The sequence below is a fragment of the Festucalex cinctus genome, chromosome 8, assembly GCF_051991245.1.
Source record: "Festucalex cinctus isolate MCC-2025b chromosome 8, RoL_Fcin_1.0, whole genome shotgun sequence".
Lineage (NCBI taxonomy): Eukaryota > Metazoa > Chordata > Actinopteri > Syngnathiformes > Syngnathidae > Festucalex > Festucalex cinctus.
This window is the reverse complement of record NC_135418.1, coordinates 18,219,462-18,234,179: the sequence shown is the minus strand read 5'-3', so window position 1 is coordinate 18,234,179 and position 14,718 is coordinate 18,219,462. Positions and strand designations below refer to the sequence as shown.

The window sequence follows — 14,718 nt, the reverse complement described above, 5'->3', positions numbered from 1 at the left end:
TCAAAAATTCTCACCTCTCGGGTATATATATCGTCTGATTCCACATTACAGTATTCGCACAAGTTAAAGTTAAATTTAAACTTTTCCTCATTCATTTTCAATGGAACTGACACAGAATTTTTTTCCAAGTCCCACTTTCCAAGCCCGCTTCCATACATTGCAAATATATCCATGGCCAATATGTTAACTAAGTGATATACATCTATACCATCTGACTATATCAGGAAATTGATTCTAATTTCACTGAAATGATTAAATGCACGTTAGCATTCAGTATCAGACGACACTTTTCAATAATAAATACGCCATTAGCCATGAATTTGAACAAGTGAAGTTAGCTCAGTACTTAGAGCGCTTGCCTCCCACCACGGAGAACCAGGGTGAAACCCCGCTTTAACCACGTCAGTACATTTGATGGTTCGATACCAACTGACTATCATATCAGAAAATGGGTTATAATTTCTCTGCAGTGATTAGACAGATTGCAGTTAGTTTGCTTTTTATTCATTTGCCATTTAACTACAATTAAAAATGTGTAATTTTCATGCAAAGTATCTTTCAATTTACTTCTTAAGCACGTGCATCCGAATCTTAGCATTCAGCTCTTCAGCATTCCCCCTCAATTTCTGCAGAAACTGCACTTTGTCTAGTGTTGCTGTGATGTTTCTACACAAGGAATCTGATAACATGACTATAAAACACACAAACTCTCAAAGAACATTTATTGCTCTTTACAACTGACTGCAGTTTAATACAAAAACTGCATTTCCATACATGTTCAAAACTCCAAGTGTGATTCTTTCTTTGCTTATCCCCAGAAGGAAAAGAAATGCTACACAATATATAAATGCAACATAAATAAAAGCAGAAACGTAGAAATAGTTTTTGTTTCAAATGACAAACACCAAACAAATAATGGATAAGTTTGACCATTTATATTTAAGCGTTGGACCCCTTTCCAAAAAGAGCCATTTCACAGCGCTGTCATGAGTAATATAAATCCCTTTTAACGTAGTATATGTAACAAAACGTGTCATTTAGATGTAAAATCTTTTAAAAAGTGATACACGATGCCACCAAAGTGGTTGCCATAAATCATCTTATGGTCACACGAAAGTTAGTGGTTAGTTAAACTGGCAGATTGGATGGTTCTTCATTTGCTACAAAGCACATCACAACCTAAGCCTGTCAGTTCAAATTCACACATTCAATGCAACAGGTCTTAGTGTATTTGTATAACAAAGGGGTGGGCCGTGGGGATGTATCAAATCAGCTTTGATGACAAAATATCCACCTGTATACAGTGTTCCCTCGTTTAGCGCTGGGGTTACGTTCCAAAAAAATACCAGCAATAGGTGAAATACGCTAAGTATTTAGCTTTATTGTTTACATTTATGTTTTAATTCTGTAAAACCCTGAACCACATACTTTATTCAATTTATCTGTTGTTTAAACACTCAATGTTAAATCTTCATAGATTTTAAAAAATAGGAAAACTGTCAGAAAAAAAAGCATGCAAAATTGCACATAAAGTCCGCGAAACAGTGAGGCTGCAAAAGGTGAAGTGCATTATAGGGAGGGACCACTGTAAGTAGCATATAAACAATACGATAATTCAAAGGGGAAGTCAACCTTAAACATTTCTTAACAATATTATGTTATATGCAACTTTGCTTGTCTAAACATGACCTTCTGATTAATATTACAAGTTATGCAGCAAAATCAAGCCGTATTTTATCCATCACAGGAGGCGGCCATTTTGCCACTTGCTGTCGACTGAAGATGACATCACAGTTGCTCAGGGCTCAGGCAACGACCAATCACAGCTCACCTGTTTTCTGAAGCTGAGCTGTGATTGGTTGTTACCTGAGACCTGAGCAACTGTGATATTTTCACTCAACAGCAAGTGGCAAAATGGCTGGATTTTGCTACTTAACTCATATTCCACTAACATTATTGTCAATATATATTTTGGGGGTTGACTCCCCTTTTAATCAATGTCCTTGGATGGGCTGCTTGGCTCACCACAACTAAGAAGAAATCAAACCAATGTAAAAATGTGTTATCCTTTAGCTGGTAGCTGACATGTTGTTCAATATTCATATCAGCATGTTGGCTACTTTGTGACGTAAAAATTTGGCTCGGTTGACAGGAATTGCTCACTCCATAAAGCTTGGTGACGTATTTTTGCACGGACGCAGATATGAATAAGAAAGATGGGATGACGATCATTAATTTTGCTGTCAAAATCACCCACCCATTCCCTCACGTCACTACTTTCTCCCTTTACTTCGGCCTCACCTCCTGTGTGGACACCGTTCGCCTCATGCGGTGCCTAAGGAAGAAAAAAAAAAACATCAAACTATCACTTTGAGTTGACCGTGACTTACTGTGCAATGAAACGCTTGGCTTACCCTCATCTCTGTCAGTGAGCACGAGTGCCTGAAGGATATCCGAGAGGGAGACGATACCCTTCACCACATCCCGCTCATCCACAACCACCAACCTGTGCACCTTGTCGACACACAAACACAATCGCTCTACTTACACTGCCCCATTTTCACTCTATGAAAAAAATATGTAGGTAATTTTCCTCATGACATTATTAGTGTGAAATTTATGACCAACTTGTCTCACCTCAGCCTCCACCAGTCTGTTGATGATGGCCTCCAGCGTCTCGTGGCGGTTGCAGGTCAGCACCCCTTCGAAGTATTGAGAGCGGTGCTGCAAGGCTTTGGTCACGGTCAGGTCAAGGTTGTTGTAAGTCTTCTCTGCTGCCAGGTTCTTCATAATGATATCGTCATCACTTTTGGTTGCTCACTGATGAACTAAATTGTCACTCAAAACAAATATTTTAAGTGTATGCGATGGAATTTTCAGACCTATCAACCTTAACTAATATGTTAAAAGACTCTTTCCACAACAGTAACAAATCCCTAATCCCCCCGCTGCTTACATAAATGAAGGAATCTCAACAACGTTCGATAATTCTTACAATATTAAATCTTTTACTGCAACACATTAAAAAAAAACAAAAAAAACAGTGCCAACCGATTTCAAGCATTTCAACTCAGTTTTCAAGGTAAAAAGAAGAGCTAAGGGCTGCAGCTACCAAATTTTTCTCTTTTTTTTTTCAATCTGCTATTCTACGTTGAAGTCACTGGTTAAAAATTTGACATTATTTAAGTACATTATGACGGGCATGTGAACTTGTGGTAGCTGTGGTTTTAAGTGTGAATGGCTTTAAAAGGTGTGACCTGGCCTGGTGAGTGACGTGGGTGTCAACTAATGAGTGTAGTTGGCTGGCTATTCTGTGGATGGATGTGCTTATTTGCTTTCTTACTGATTGTTCAGTAAAGAGACTGGAAGTGCACTTGTGGCTGTGTCCTTGACTACTTGCAGGTGTTACAATACATACAGTGTCACGTCGCATATTCAAAATTCACTACTTGTAAATCCAGCTTTTGGCTGGGTGTCAAGTATTCGTGGGTTTTCACAATTTGTGGCATGGGTTGGTCCCTATCCACCGCAAAAATAGCGTATCCATCATCATATGTCATCATTGTTCACCTACATAATATAATGCAACTGTGGATTTTACATTACTTCTAATCGGGAAAAAGTATAAACAAACATGGACTATTGTCAACTTACAATGACATCAAATTTGGAGTAAATGTCCACCACTCGACCTGCACAAGAGAGAAGGTGTCAGTAAATAACAACACAGAAGATTTATGCATGGTGGTGAGGAGTGATAAGGATATTATTTTTAGCAGGACTGCCAATGTTTAATGTCAAACCATCTGTGTGGCTGCCAGGAATTATTTACAAAAGATGATTAATTAAAAAACAAGAAGTTGCTGAGGTTATTGGGGAAAAAAGTATATGTAATTATTTAAATAACACAAAATGATTATTACTATATTTATAATTAATAAAACCTGATTATAATGAACCAATATATCTAAAATTAAAATTGTTATGAAAAGGTGTAATAAATGAAAGAAATGAATCTAATTTTGCTACCATTTACAATTAAATATTAAAAATTTTTTTTTTTAATTGTTCATAGGTAAAATTGAATTACTTTAACATTGACCAATTATTTAAAAAAATGAATACATATGTTAAGTAATGCAACAATTATGGCATCTTAATAATGTACATCAGTAGTTCTCATCTTACTCCAAATAGCAACTTTAAAAATACTAAAGCCACTGTAACATTATGCATAGTTTGAACACTGACATAGTGCTGCTTACGTAAAGGAAAGAAAAAAAAAACAAAAAAAACAAAAAAAAGAACAATGACCACTAATATAAGTACTCAGGAATGGAGCCGGCCATATTTTGCCCACTCCTGATTGTGGGGATGCTTCAGCATTCCCACATATGTTATTGTGATTTTTATTCTCCACACTTTTTTGCCATGTAACAACTCCCACATAATACTTCCGATTTACACTGTTCAAATTTCAACTTGCTTCAAAAATTCATGCCTCCAATAGTATATATTGTCTGATTCCACATTACTTATAGTATTTGCACAATTTAACGTTTAATATCAACTTTTCCCAATTCATTTTCAATGGGCTAGACATTTCTAAGTGGCACTTTCCATGCCCACTTCCATACATATAATTTATCATCATTACCAGGTGTTTGATACTGCTCGTTGGCACAGTTGGTAAAGTGCATTGTCCAGTAACCAGGAGTTCATCATTTCATAATTGATCTCTCAATTTTCTTCATAAGCATTCCACATTTAGTCAAATCTTAGCATTCAGCTTTCAGCATTCCCACGCAATTTCTCCAGAAATTGCACTTAGTCTAGTTTAGTATAGTATAGGTTGCCATGTTAATGAATTCAGTTCAATAAGTTCAGTTGCTAAGTGACAAAGTCCTGCTTGGCAACGCAGGCTCTTTCACATTCAACAATGTTTTCTCAAGCACCCCACCAACCTTTGTCGTCCACCACGGGGAGCGCAGACACTCGCTGCTCTACAAAAATACCCAGCGCCGTGTACAGAGGCGTATCTGTGCGCACCACTGCTATGTTCCGGAATGTCCCTATGTTCAGCTCCTCTAAAGTTTGACTTAGGAACGTCGGTTTTGGCATCTCCGATATCTGAAAACAATAAGAGAAAATGTTGATACTGTACAACAACTTTTGGTCGTTCCACGTTGAAAATTATGTACTTATGTTGGCAGAAGTGAGGCCAAAAGAAACGTACAAAGAGCTTCAAGAACTTGAGGATCCGTTTGTGTGTGAGGATGTAGAGGGTGTTTCCCGTTAGGGGGTCGATTACTGGCAGCCTGTGGATCTTGTTCTTGAGCAGCGACGATACTGCGTCATACAAGCTGAAACAGAAAGTGGGCGACCATTTTGTCTCTTGGTGTTGACTGAAAATGACATCACAGGTAACAACCAATCACCACTCAGCTTGCGAACATCACATGACCAAACTCAGAAAACAAGTGAGCCGTGATTGGCCGTTACCTGAGATGGATAAAAATGGGTGGGCTTTGTTGCTTAATTCATATTCCACAAATACTATTAATCAGAATACTGTTTAGACTAGTGGGGGAACATACAACATATCAAAGAAAAAATTTGGGTTGACTTCAGCTTTAAGAGGCGAAATTCAATCAAACAAAAATTTAAAAAACAAACCTGGCATTGGGTGATATGCTAACCAAGGGTTTGAATGAGTCTTGAAGATATAGCTCTGTTAAAATAAAAGTATAAAAAAAAGACAATTTATTGAGATTAGTAATAATTAAATGAAATACTTTAAGTGGTCAGTAAAAACTCACACCTCTCCATGTTTCTATTTTGTGCTCTTCCAACTCGTAAATCTGAACCTGAAAATGATTTCACAGCAATACCATTAAGTGAGTAAAGAGTTATCGAAACAAAACAGCACACCTGCATATCAACGATCTTACCAGAGGAGATTTATAGTAGCGATGAAGGATGTTAATGAAGTCTGTGATGGTTAGCATGCCTGTAGAAAATATCAGGTCATTTTTTGGTTTTGTTTTAAACAAACTAAAATTACGAAATATAATAATTTTCTAAATAATCTTACCGACAAAGCACTGCTTGTTACTGTCCCATAGGGGAGCTGCCCTCACCCCATTGGAAACAAGAGCAAAAAATGCCTTCTTGACCTGTGAAATTAAAAGATATGTAATTTTTTTGTTGTTGTTTTTCACAAAGTTCTTCAGTCTGTGATATTTTTGTCAAAATACTTCAAAGATCAGAAATTACAACACCATTTACCCTTATATATATTTATTTATTATATAATGGATGAAATTAGCCAGTTTTGAGAGGGGGCGGTCCTGTCTCATGCAAATGAGCCACTGCCCACCTCGTCCGCATCTATCCAAAGCTGAGAATGGTTTTTGTTACCATAATGACCTGCGGGTGGCGCTAGAGGGCTCGGATAAGTTGTGACAAAAAAGACGAACAAACCGAAAACAAATTTGAATGTAGTGTCTTGGTTTTTTCACTTGTGGAGGCGCTTCAGCAGAATTACAAAATAAAAAATAAAAAATGCCACCATCGACAACATCAATTTGAAGGTGACGGTTATCAGAAGCTAAAACTGATGACACTATTAGCTAATGATTCCCAAAATATTTCCCTTTCACACTTGTGTTTCTGTTCTATAAGGACAGAATTGACTTTTAAGAGTAACAGATTATACCTGACCTGGAGGGATGTGTCGAAAACAACCAATTTGGAGCTGGTGGGTACGAGATCATAACAGCGATGGGACTTCATGAATCTGGTGTACACATTGTGCTCAGGGTCTGATGGCAAGCGCAAGACAGAGGTTAGAAAACTTTTAAATGTCATCATTATATAATTTAGTCTCCTACCCTCAATAACAGGATCCTTTTTGCTTTCAAGATCTTCAATAGTTGCCGGGATCTTAAAGAAAAAATGCCAAGACAAGTTTTAAATAGCAGGATAATAATGGGCTTCATACACAGCTCATTTAATAATGTCACTTTTTACCCAAATGTCTTTTAGACCCGTGACCCTAAGTAACCTCCATTCCAGTGAACGATACAGCCTGTCAATGAGTTACATATTGCATGCTTTCGATATTGACACTCAGGGAATCTTGCTCGTTACCCAAAAACAGCTTGAATTCATACCCAAACTTCTCCTTTAAAATCACGCTTGAGTTTCGGTTGTGCCCCTTAAACTGACACAGTGGAATTTGGATAATAAAGATATTCTCGATGTTATTTTTATGCCGTTATTTAGAGCTCATGTTTTTATTGCAGGCCACATCGTAGTTGGCCGTTTGGGATTGTAACGGTAGGCTACGCCAAAAATTGCAGTTCATTACACACCTTGAATTTAAGTTCACTGTTCTGTCTTGTGCAATCGTGAATGGATTTATTCATATTAAAAAAACAAAACACATGGCTACTGTTTTTTTTCTTTTTAGAACAGTGAAACATCAGCAGATTCTCTCGGCACTCTTCTTTTTAGGAAATGACGCATGTTATTTTTATAAATTTGTTAACAGTCTATTAAGCTACAAAAACAATGATACTAGTACTCGATTAGCTTTGGATCCACCTGAAGCCCAGGAGAGGCCATGTAAGTTATCCTCTAGCCAGAAACTGAGCTACACTGTGTTTGTTAACAAACTAGTAGCTAGAGTGCAAGACAATTGTACATCTTGCTCTTTATATAATATGATTTGTGTGGACCCCATCATATTACATTATTGCATTTGGGGCTGGTAATTAAAATAAAAAATAATTCATGTATCCATTTGGTCCCATTTAACAACTTTGAGTTCAGGTCCAACTATTCAATGTATTAAATGTCATATTCGCATGCAAAATGTGTACCACAGCTGGTTCAGTCAAATTTGAGATGCTGTATTAGAAAAATGCCTCCAGACCGATTAAATTAACTTTTTTATGTCTTTACAGATAGATGACTTAGAAGACTTGACTGGGGAAACGACAATTGTTTCTTTATTGAGTACAGTAACTGCTTCGAACTCCAAGCTAATAACGTTAGCATTGACTAGTCAAAGCCTGTGTCCTCCCAAGGAGAGGTGACTCCTTTCGTCCAACAAAACGAAAGAGACATTTAAATTACTCACTAAACTCATTTCATTAATAGTTATGCAATAGTAACGTCACACATATCGAGCTAGCTACTTCGCTATGTAGTCCAAATAGTTGGTTAGCATCGGTGCTATTGTTAGCAGTCGCAGACTGTCGCGCGAGATAAGGTCAGACAACGTGTTAAATAGTTAAAACAAGACATACAAAAGTTAGCCAGCGGACTTACACACTCCATATTCCATTCACGGTGTCACGTCTCCTCCGCAGCCGGCCGGGTCGTGTGACAAACAGCCAAGGGCTCGCAAATCCGGCGCATCGGCTACGAGACAAACCAGAGCATCCTGAATGGCTGGCAGGTCATTACCGTAATACTGGTACAGTCGGCGCAGTGGAAATATCTAGCAGCTCGGTTTGGGTCAACCGCTTTCAGCTAGATTCTAGCTGAAAGCGGTTGACCCAAACCTCAAAGGGTCAACATCTCACTAGTGGTTAACTTCTGAAAGTGCCTGTAAAGTTGAGGTTTCAGGATCATTTCTAAATGGAAATATTTTTTTTTTTATTGTAACAAACTGAAAGAATGGCAGAACATATATCAATTTCCTTTTTAAAACTCTTTGACTGCCACACGTTATGAAAAAACACAAACCAAAAAAAAAAAAAAAGTGTCAACCGATTTCGAGCATTTTAACTCATGTTTCAAGGCAAAAAGAATATTGTTTGCCTTTATTACATATTCAATGTGAGTACTAAATGAAAGATCGCATTCCATTCATTGTAATTTTACTAATCGTTATTAATCGTCGAGTTAATATCCTGGGATAATGTGTGTTTTTTAATTGCATGTAACTAGGTAAATAATAATGCAGGACAAAGCACACAACCACATCAAATGAGTAACAGATTTTATATACAAACTGTTTACAGCAAGATTTTTGCATGAACGCTGACCATCATTGGCATTTTGGCGTCCATTTTGTGTACACCATCACCACCACTATCAACACCCATGAGATCAAGTTAACAGGCAGAAGAAGAAACCCTGTAAGAGCACCTTTGGTCATGAAGGGAACCAGATGTGAGAGTTTTGAAGATGTGTAAGGCACAAGACACAGCACAACCAGCCTCCTTCATCAACTACATACTCAGCAAAGCACTTGATTAAAAAAAAAAAGAAAACATTCCAAACTATAGGAGGAGAAAGATGAATATGTAATGTGATTATAGTCCACAGACGAGAGTATTTTAAGGCAACGAGAGCCAAGAAAAACTATATGCAAACATTGCATCTCAAGTGTCTTGACAGTGATTGATGAATCCAGAGTTCAGATTAAACCCACACAAAACGTCAAAATTACTTATGATAAATTACTGCTATGCACTACTTTTAATTGATGGCGAGCGAAAAAAAGCATGTATCACTCAAAAAAGAAAAGAAAAAAAAACTCTATAACTGACAGAAAGCCATACATGGCAAAAATCGACACTCTTTTTCTAACCTGTACTAAATTCATGAGCATTCCATAACAGCTTTGTTACTGGTGATGGAAAATTAAAAAATGTAGAAATGAGGGCAGTGGACTAATCTGCTCAGCAGAAGAGCTCACAGGTGAGTTGCTGTATGTATAAATAGCTTAAAATGAAACTGCTAAACATTACAATGGAAAGAAATGAGTTATGAGTGTTTTGTGAACGCTCCTAATAGAGCATCCAAGGCAGTCCACCACTGTGACATAATCAACTAAATACATTTTGAGCAATACACCAACCACTCAAAAATTACACAAACCAATGTTGTCTCAACATCAGGCATTCACAAATATTTACCATTACATGTTCAAGGGAATTCTGTATACAGTTAATGAGGATCTGAGTTTTCTGGGCTAAAAAATTATACCCACTCAAGAATATAAATATTGAAAGCAAAAGTCCAATGAAGGTGCTTCTCTGCCTGAGCATCTTTACGTGGAATAAGTTTAATGTGAATTGAAGATGGCAGCGCTGCCGGGTCTTGTTGTTGGGTGAGGTCGTCGTCGGTATGCTGGTGGAGCTGTGCCTCCTGTCTTCAGCAAGTGACTTTTATCATGTCCTCAATTACGCTCTTACATCACCGCACACTTCTTCTCTTCAGGAGGGGCATTCCCGTCGGCTTTCTCCATCTCCAATATGATTCGCTTGAAAACCTCCACGGCGGTCTGGAATGAAGTAAGAGGAAAGTGGAGAGTCAAAGTATGCGGATGGCGTCGACGAGACGTGCGGAAAAAAGAAAAGAAAAAAAAAGATGACTGGAATTACCTCATTTTCCTTGGCGGAGGACTCCATGAAAGCAGCACCCCAGGAATCAGCCAGCTTCTTTCCCTCCTCTGGCTTTATGACCCTGAGAAACAAGACAGTGAAAACACTGGTTATGAAATTACAACAGCACACAGTTGAGCACCAAAACTCCACCAAGGAAAAAATAATAAATAAATAAAAAACTGATTTTGCGAGGCCCACAAAATATTGCGTTGCATTGCTATAAAAATGAAAGATTAGAGTCTCTTTTTTTTTTCATCAGGGAAAAAAAAAAACCCTTACATTTGTATCTGTTTCTGTTTTGCAGCAATTAGCATTATAATATAGCTACGTTTTCACATTATTCACAAACCTGAAAACACTGGGGAAAAAGAGCTTGTTGCAACATGGCCCTGGTTGATCTCTTATACTCTGTTGCCACCTGCTGGCCGTTTTTTTTTTTTGTTTATTTTATTTTTTTTAAATAACTACCATTGCTTTAAGCAACCGATTTAGGTCAGAAAGAAATCAAGTAGCTAAATGAGTCAATTAACTGGATCTATAACTTTGTTTTTGTCTTGCTACACATCGCTATAAGATGAGAGGAAGAAAGCAAAAAGAATAAGAAAAAATATTTCCGATATAAACATCTGAAATAACATTACTAGTGCTGTCACTATCGAATATTTTTTTAGAATCAATTAATCTATCGATGAAGCAACTGATTAATCGATTCATTTTCCAAAATAAAAACAGATGTTTGCAAATATCTTATTTTGATTCAACACATCGGATAATTAGTCTTCTACAGAAATCGGTGAACAATTATGCTGTTGGTATGCTGAAATCAGAGAATTTGGACAATTTTAAATTAAAAAATAAACTATTGCTCGATTATAAAAAATAGCTGTCGATTAAGTTAATAATACATTACTTGTTGATTAAATGATTAATTTTGACAGTTCTAAATCTCCCCATTTCTCCTGTTTATTTGTTTTAAGCACAACATTATCCGTTTACCCAAAACTTTCTTCCTTGTATTCTTCCCCTCACGACATACCCACTCATCCCCGTTGCAAAGTTACTTAGAATACAGAAATTCGTCAAAATACATTAGTAAGTGCCAGAAATGAATGATCAATATCTACATCATCGGTCAGGCAAATGGACTGGACTCGCATACATCCTGATTCTTACACAGAGATAGTAAGTCCGTTGAAACAAGTATCATGCTTACCTTTCCATGTGGAGATCTTTTTTGTTCCCAACAAGAACGGTTGGAACTCTATGTAGAAAATATAAATGGTGAAACATTAAAAGCAGAATGTATTGGGGATCAAATGTTATTGTATTAAAAATATTCAAGATTACTTACTGAATCTTTCCAACCATATCGAGCAGTTTGTCGTGTAGAACCTGAACAACCTCAAAACTGAGAAGAGAATACATAAATCATACATCACAGCGCAACTGACTCAAGGATTAAATGAACACAAATGCAAAATATCTATTTTTTCAATTTGTAAAGGATTCATAAGCATGCAACTTTATACCTTTTCATGGATGTCACAGAATAAACAAGGACATAGCCGTGGATGTCCATTGAGTGGGACTGTGGAAAAATTGAGTATTCGTCCTACAAATGATAGGATGACATATCTCAGGCACAGGCCACTGTACAGTATTTGCAAGTCTTCATTTATTTTCACAAGTTAAGATCATAAAAACTTGAATATTGCTGAACAAACAACTCACTTGTCCAGCTGTGTCAACCAGCTGAAGATTGAAGTCTTGACAATTGACGCTGACCATTTTATTGAAGGCTGCGATAGAAAATTAACAGGTTTATTAAGCATTTCTAACACAATCCCAAATTTCCTCATATAGTGGCCTCCACGTGACTTGACGCCATGTCTCATTTAATTACTAGGTATGCCATACATTGGAACCACTTGAGTGAGGGTACCAAAGACTCAATAAAAGTTAGTAAACACTGCTATAATGCTATCAAACACCCCAGCCACACGATGAGGAAATTTTATTAATTTTATATTGTCCTGTACATCCTCAGTTCAATGCTGCATAGTGAAACTTACTGTTTTCAATTGTGGGGTCATAGGAGTCGACAAACTGTCCTTCCACAAACTGTATTGTGAGAGATGACTTTCCTGCAGAAGGAAAAATTGACATGTTAATGCGTTATTTAATGACAGTGTTTAACATACATATTAGGAAACTGTTTTGCAACTACAATCGAATCAAGATAAAGACTATTCCACAAATATCAGCTAAACACTTATAATGGAGTATAAAGCTGTTAAATATTGTAGTAAACGGGAAGGATTATGTTGTAAGACTTGATGAAGTTAATCAACAAGGGGTTCCTCCTCTAATATTTGGATCAGGCTAAGTTATGACAGCAAAATTGATGGTGTTATTTCTGAGGTATGTCAGAACAATTGCATTTCTTCATCGTTATTACAAATGTATCAAGACACGCATGTAATGACTTTAATGAGTAGTTGGGATCATTTATCCACTTGTATTTGCAGACTTTGAAGGGCAACACATGGAAATGGAGCAGCTTATGAAGCTGTATTTACAGTTATACAAGAAGTGTTTTTCAGAGCCCCACCACCGTTTGCATTGTCAACGGGTTCTATCAACAAAGCTGTAGAAAAATTTAAGTTACCATAGTTTAGGATTTTTTTCCCCCCATAAAAATGTACAGAATCTTATTGTTCAGAATAATTTGCATTGGACTCCCACACATTTTGTGTATTAATCTCTTGATTTTCTTGCTAATGTGGCCCTAAATTAGAAATACCCTCCCCCCATTTTTCATTTTATTTTTTTAAATAGGGATGACTGTTTTTGTATGCAAATAGCATGGGATACATCTGAACATAATACCAAGTTGGCACAAAATTTCTTAATTAGAAAAAAAACCCCTCAAACGTATGTTTATCGCTCTTGATCGGATTGCACGAACGCGCGTTATGAGCGAAACATTGAAATAATTGTTTTACATCACCTAAAGGGAATGCCCCGGACATTTTATCGCACACTGGGTTAGAACATTGTGTGCTGTTCCAGCCGAACGTCCAATTTGTTAGTTTTGTGAGCGGGAAAAACACAAGTGTAGTAAAACTACGTCAAAACACTGCGCGTGTTGCTGAGGTCAGCCACACACAACGAAAACAAAGCCAGGACTTTAGCCTGTTAGCAAGCTAGCTAGCAGAGCACGAGCTCGGGAGCTTTACTCACCTACAGATCTGTAACCGATCACAGCAATCTTCCGGTACTTCGGCTGCGGCATTGCGGCGGGGATGGCGTCGTTTAACCTCTCAACTGTATAGCACGCGAAGCTAGTTTGACGCTCTAAACTAACTTTTATCGCCACATTCGGCTTACGTCACGTGACAACAACAAACTTTTGGGAGCTATCTATCTGCGGGGCCTATACCAGCTCGAAGCGGTTTCACCACAGGAAGTACGCGTTGTACTTATGGAAGGGGGGAAATGTTTGTTCGCAATCCAGTACAGTCTGCGATAGAGTCAAAATCTTGATAAGTCAAAATCTTAAAACGATAGGCCGTTTGACAAGTTAACGGAATAAGCTCTCCTTTTTTCCCCAACGCGGTTACAACTCGCAGGCTAAAATAACGGAAATTGTCATTGTGTAATTTCGCACACCGTCGTAAATGGCAGCGCCTACGTCACAAGCTGTAAAGGTACTACACGGCACTGGGGGTCGCTCTCGGCGCCCTGCTTGCAAGTACTGACACGGGTGTTTGGGACATTTGAACTCGACCTTTCTAGACAGGACAAATACTAGAACAAAGTGTCATGCGTGACAAAAGTACTCACACGGTGTCACACCCTTACATACGGTTCATTTTCCCTCAATGCATAGTAAGTTCCCGGTCAACGTGTCTGACAAAAACAATAAATGTTTAAGCAATAATCAATGTTTCAGGAAAAGGAAAAGTGTATAGTATTTTTATTTACTACATTGCAGGCACAGTAGACACCTGTATGACTTACTATATATATGGTCATTCAAAAGTTCTCTCTCTCTCTCTCTCTCTCTCTCTCTCTCTCTCTCTCTCTCTCTCTCTCTCTCTCTCTCTCTCTCTCTCTCTCTCTCTCTCTCTCTCTCTCTCTCTCTCTCTCTCTCTCTCTCTCTCTCTCTCTCTCTCCCTCTCTCGTATGTTATGCCGTAAAAACAATGGCCAACGTGACCAACATTAAATATACAAATATACGTTAGAGGTTTCATTCCCATTATACATAATATTATTCATTATTTTAACACACTACCGTTATGCAGTTT

General features: G+C 37.6%; 2 protein-coding genes across 3 annotated transcripts; both read right to left on the bottom strand.

Moving 5' to 3' along the window:
• Positions 1-705: 705 nt before the first annotated feature.
• prkag1 (protein kinase, AMP-activated, gamma 1 non-catalytic subunit) lies at positions 706-8,499 on the bottom strand. The gene is made up of 13 exons (XM_077529899.1): positions 8,338-8,499; positions 6,894-6,945; positions 6,724-6,824; positions 6,095-6,176; positions 5,952-6,010; positions 5,822-5,867; positions 5,677-5,731; positions 5,237-5,363; positions 4,965-5,130; positions 3,655-3,692; positions 2,638-2,784; positions 2,415-2,514; positions 706-2,335 (listed from the first exon to the last, which is right to left on the bottom strand). Exons 1-13 carry the CDS (start codon positions 8,344-8,346, stop codon positions 2,325-2,327), a joined length of 993 nt encoding a protein of 330 aa, XP_077386025.1. The 5' UTR covers positions 8,347-8,499; the 3' UTR covers positions 706-2,324.
• Positions 8,500-8,996: 497 nt separating this feature from the next.
• On the bottom strand, positions 8,997-14,265 carry rhebl1 (Ras homolog, mTORC1 binding like 1). 2 transcript variants are annotated; one of them, XM_077529900.1, is made up of 8 exons: positions 13,650-14,265; positions 12,479-12,550; positions 12,138-12,205; positions 11,936-12,018; positions 11,758-11,814; positions 11,620-11,667; positions 10,404-10,485; positions 8,997-10,303 (listed from the first exon to the last, which is right to left on the bottom strand). In XM_077529900.1, the coding sequence occupies exons 1-8, from the start codon at positions 13,699-13,701 to the stop codon at positions 10,211-10,213; spliced, it is 555 nt and encodes a 184-aa protein (XP_077386026.1). In that variant the 5' UTR covers positions 13,702-14,265; the 3' UTR covers positions 8,997-10,210. The 2 variants fall into 2 exon arrangements, with proteins under 2 accessions (XP_077386026.1, XP_077386027.1); XM_077529901.1 differs by lacking the exon at positions 13,650-14,265 and adding an exon at positions 13,417-13,573.
• Between the last annotated feature and the right edge of the window lie 453 nt (positions 14,266-14,718).

Coding starts and splice junctions, on each gene's coding strand:
- prkag1 (XM_077529899.1), bottom strand. Junction 5,131..5,236: donor TCAAGTTCTTGAAGCTCTTT/GTACGTTTCTTT, acceptor TATTGTTTTCAG/ATATCGGAGATGCCAAAACC. Junction 2,515..2,637: donor ACAGACTGGTGGAGGCTGAG/GTGAGACAAGTT, acceptor TGTGTCGACAAG/GTGCACAGGTTGGTGGTTGT.
- rhebl1 (XM_077529900.1), bottom strand. CDS start 13,701: ATGCCGCAGCCGAAGTACCGGAAGATTGCTGTGATCGGTTACAGATCT. Junction 12,206..12,478: donor TGACCCCACAATTGAAAACA/GTAAGTTTCACT, acceptor TTTCTATCGCAG/CCTTCAATAAAATGGTCAGC. Junction 10,486..11,619: donor AAAGATCTCCACATGGAAAG/GTAAGCATGATA, acceptor CTTGTTTCTCAG/GGTCATAAAGCCAGAGGAGG.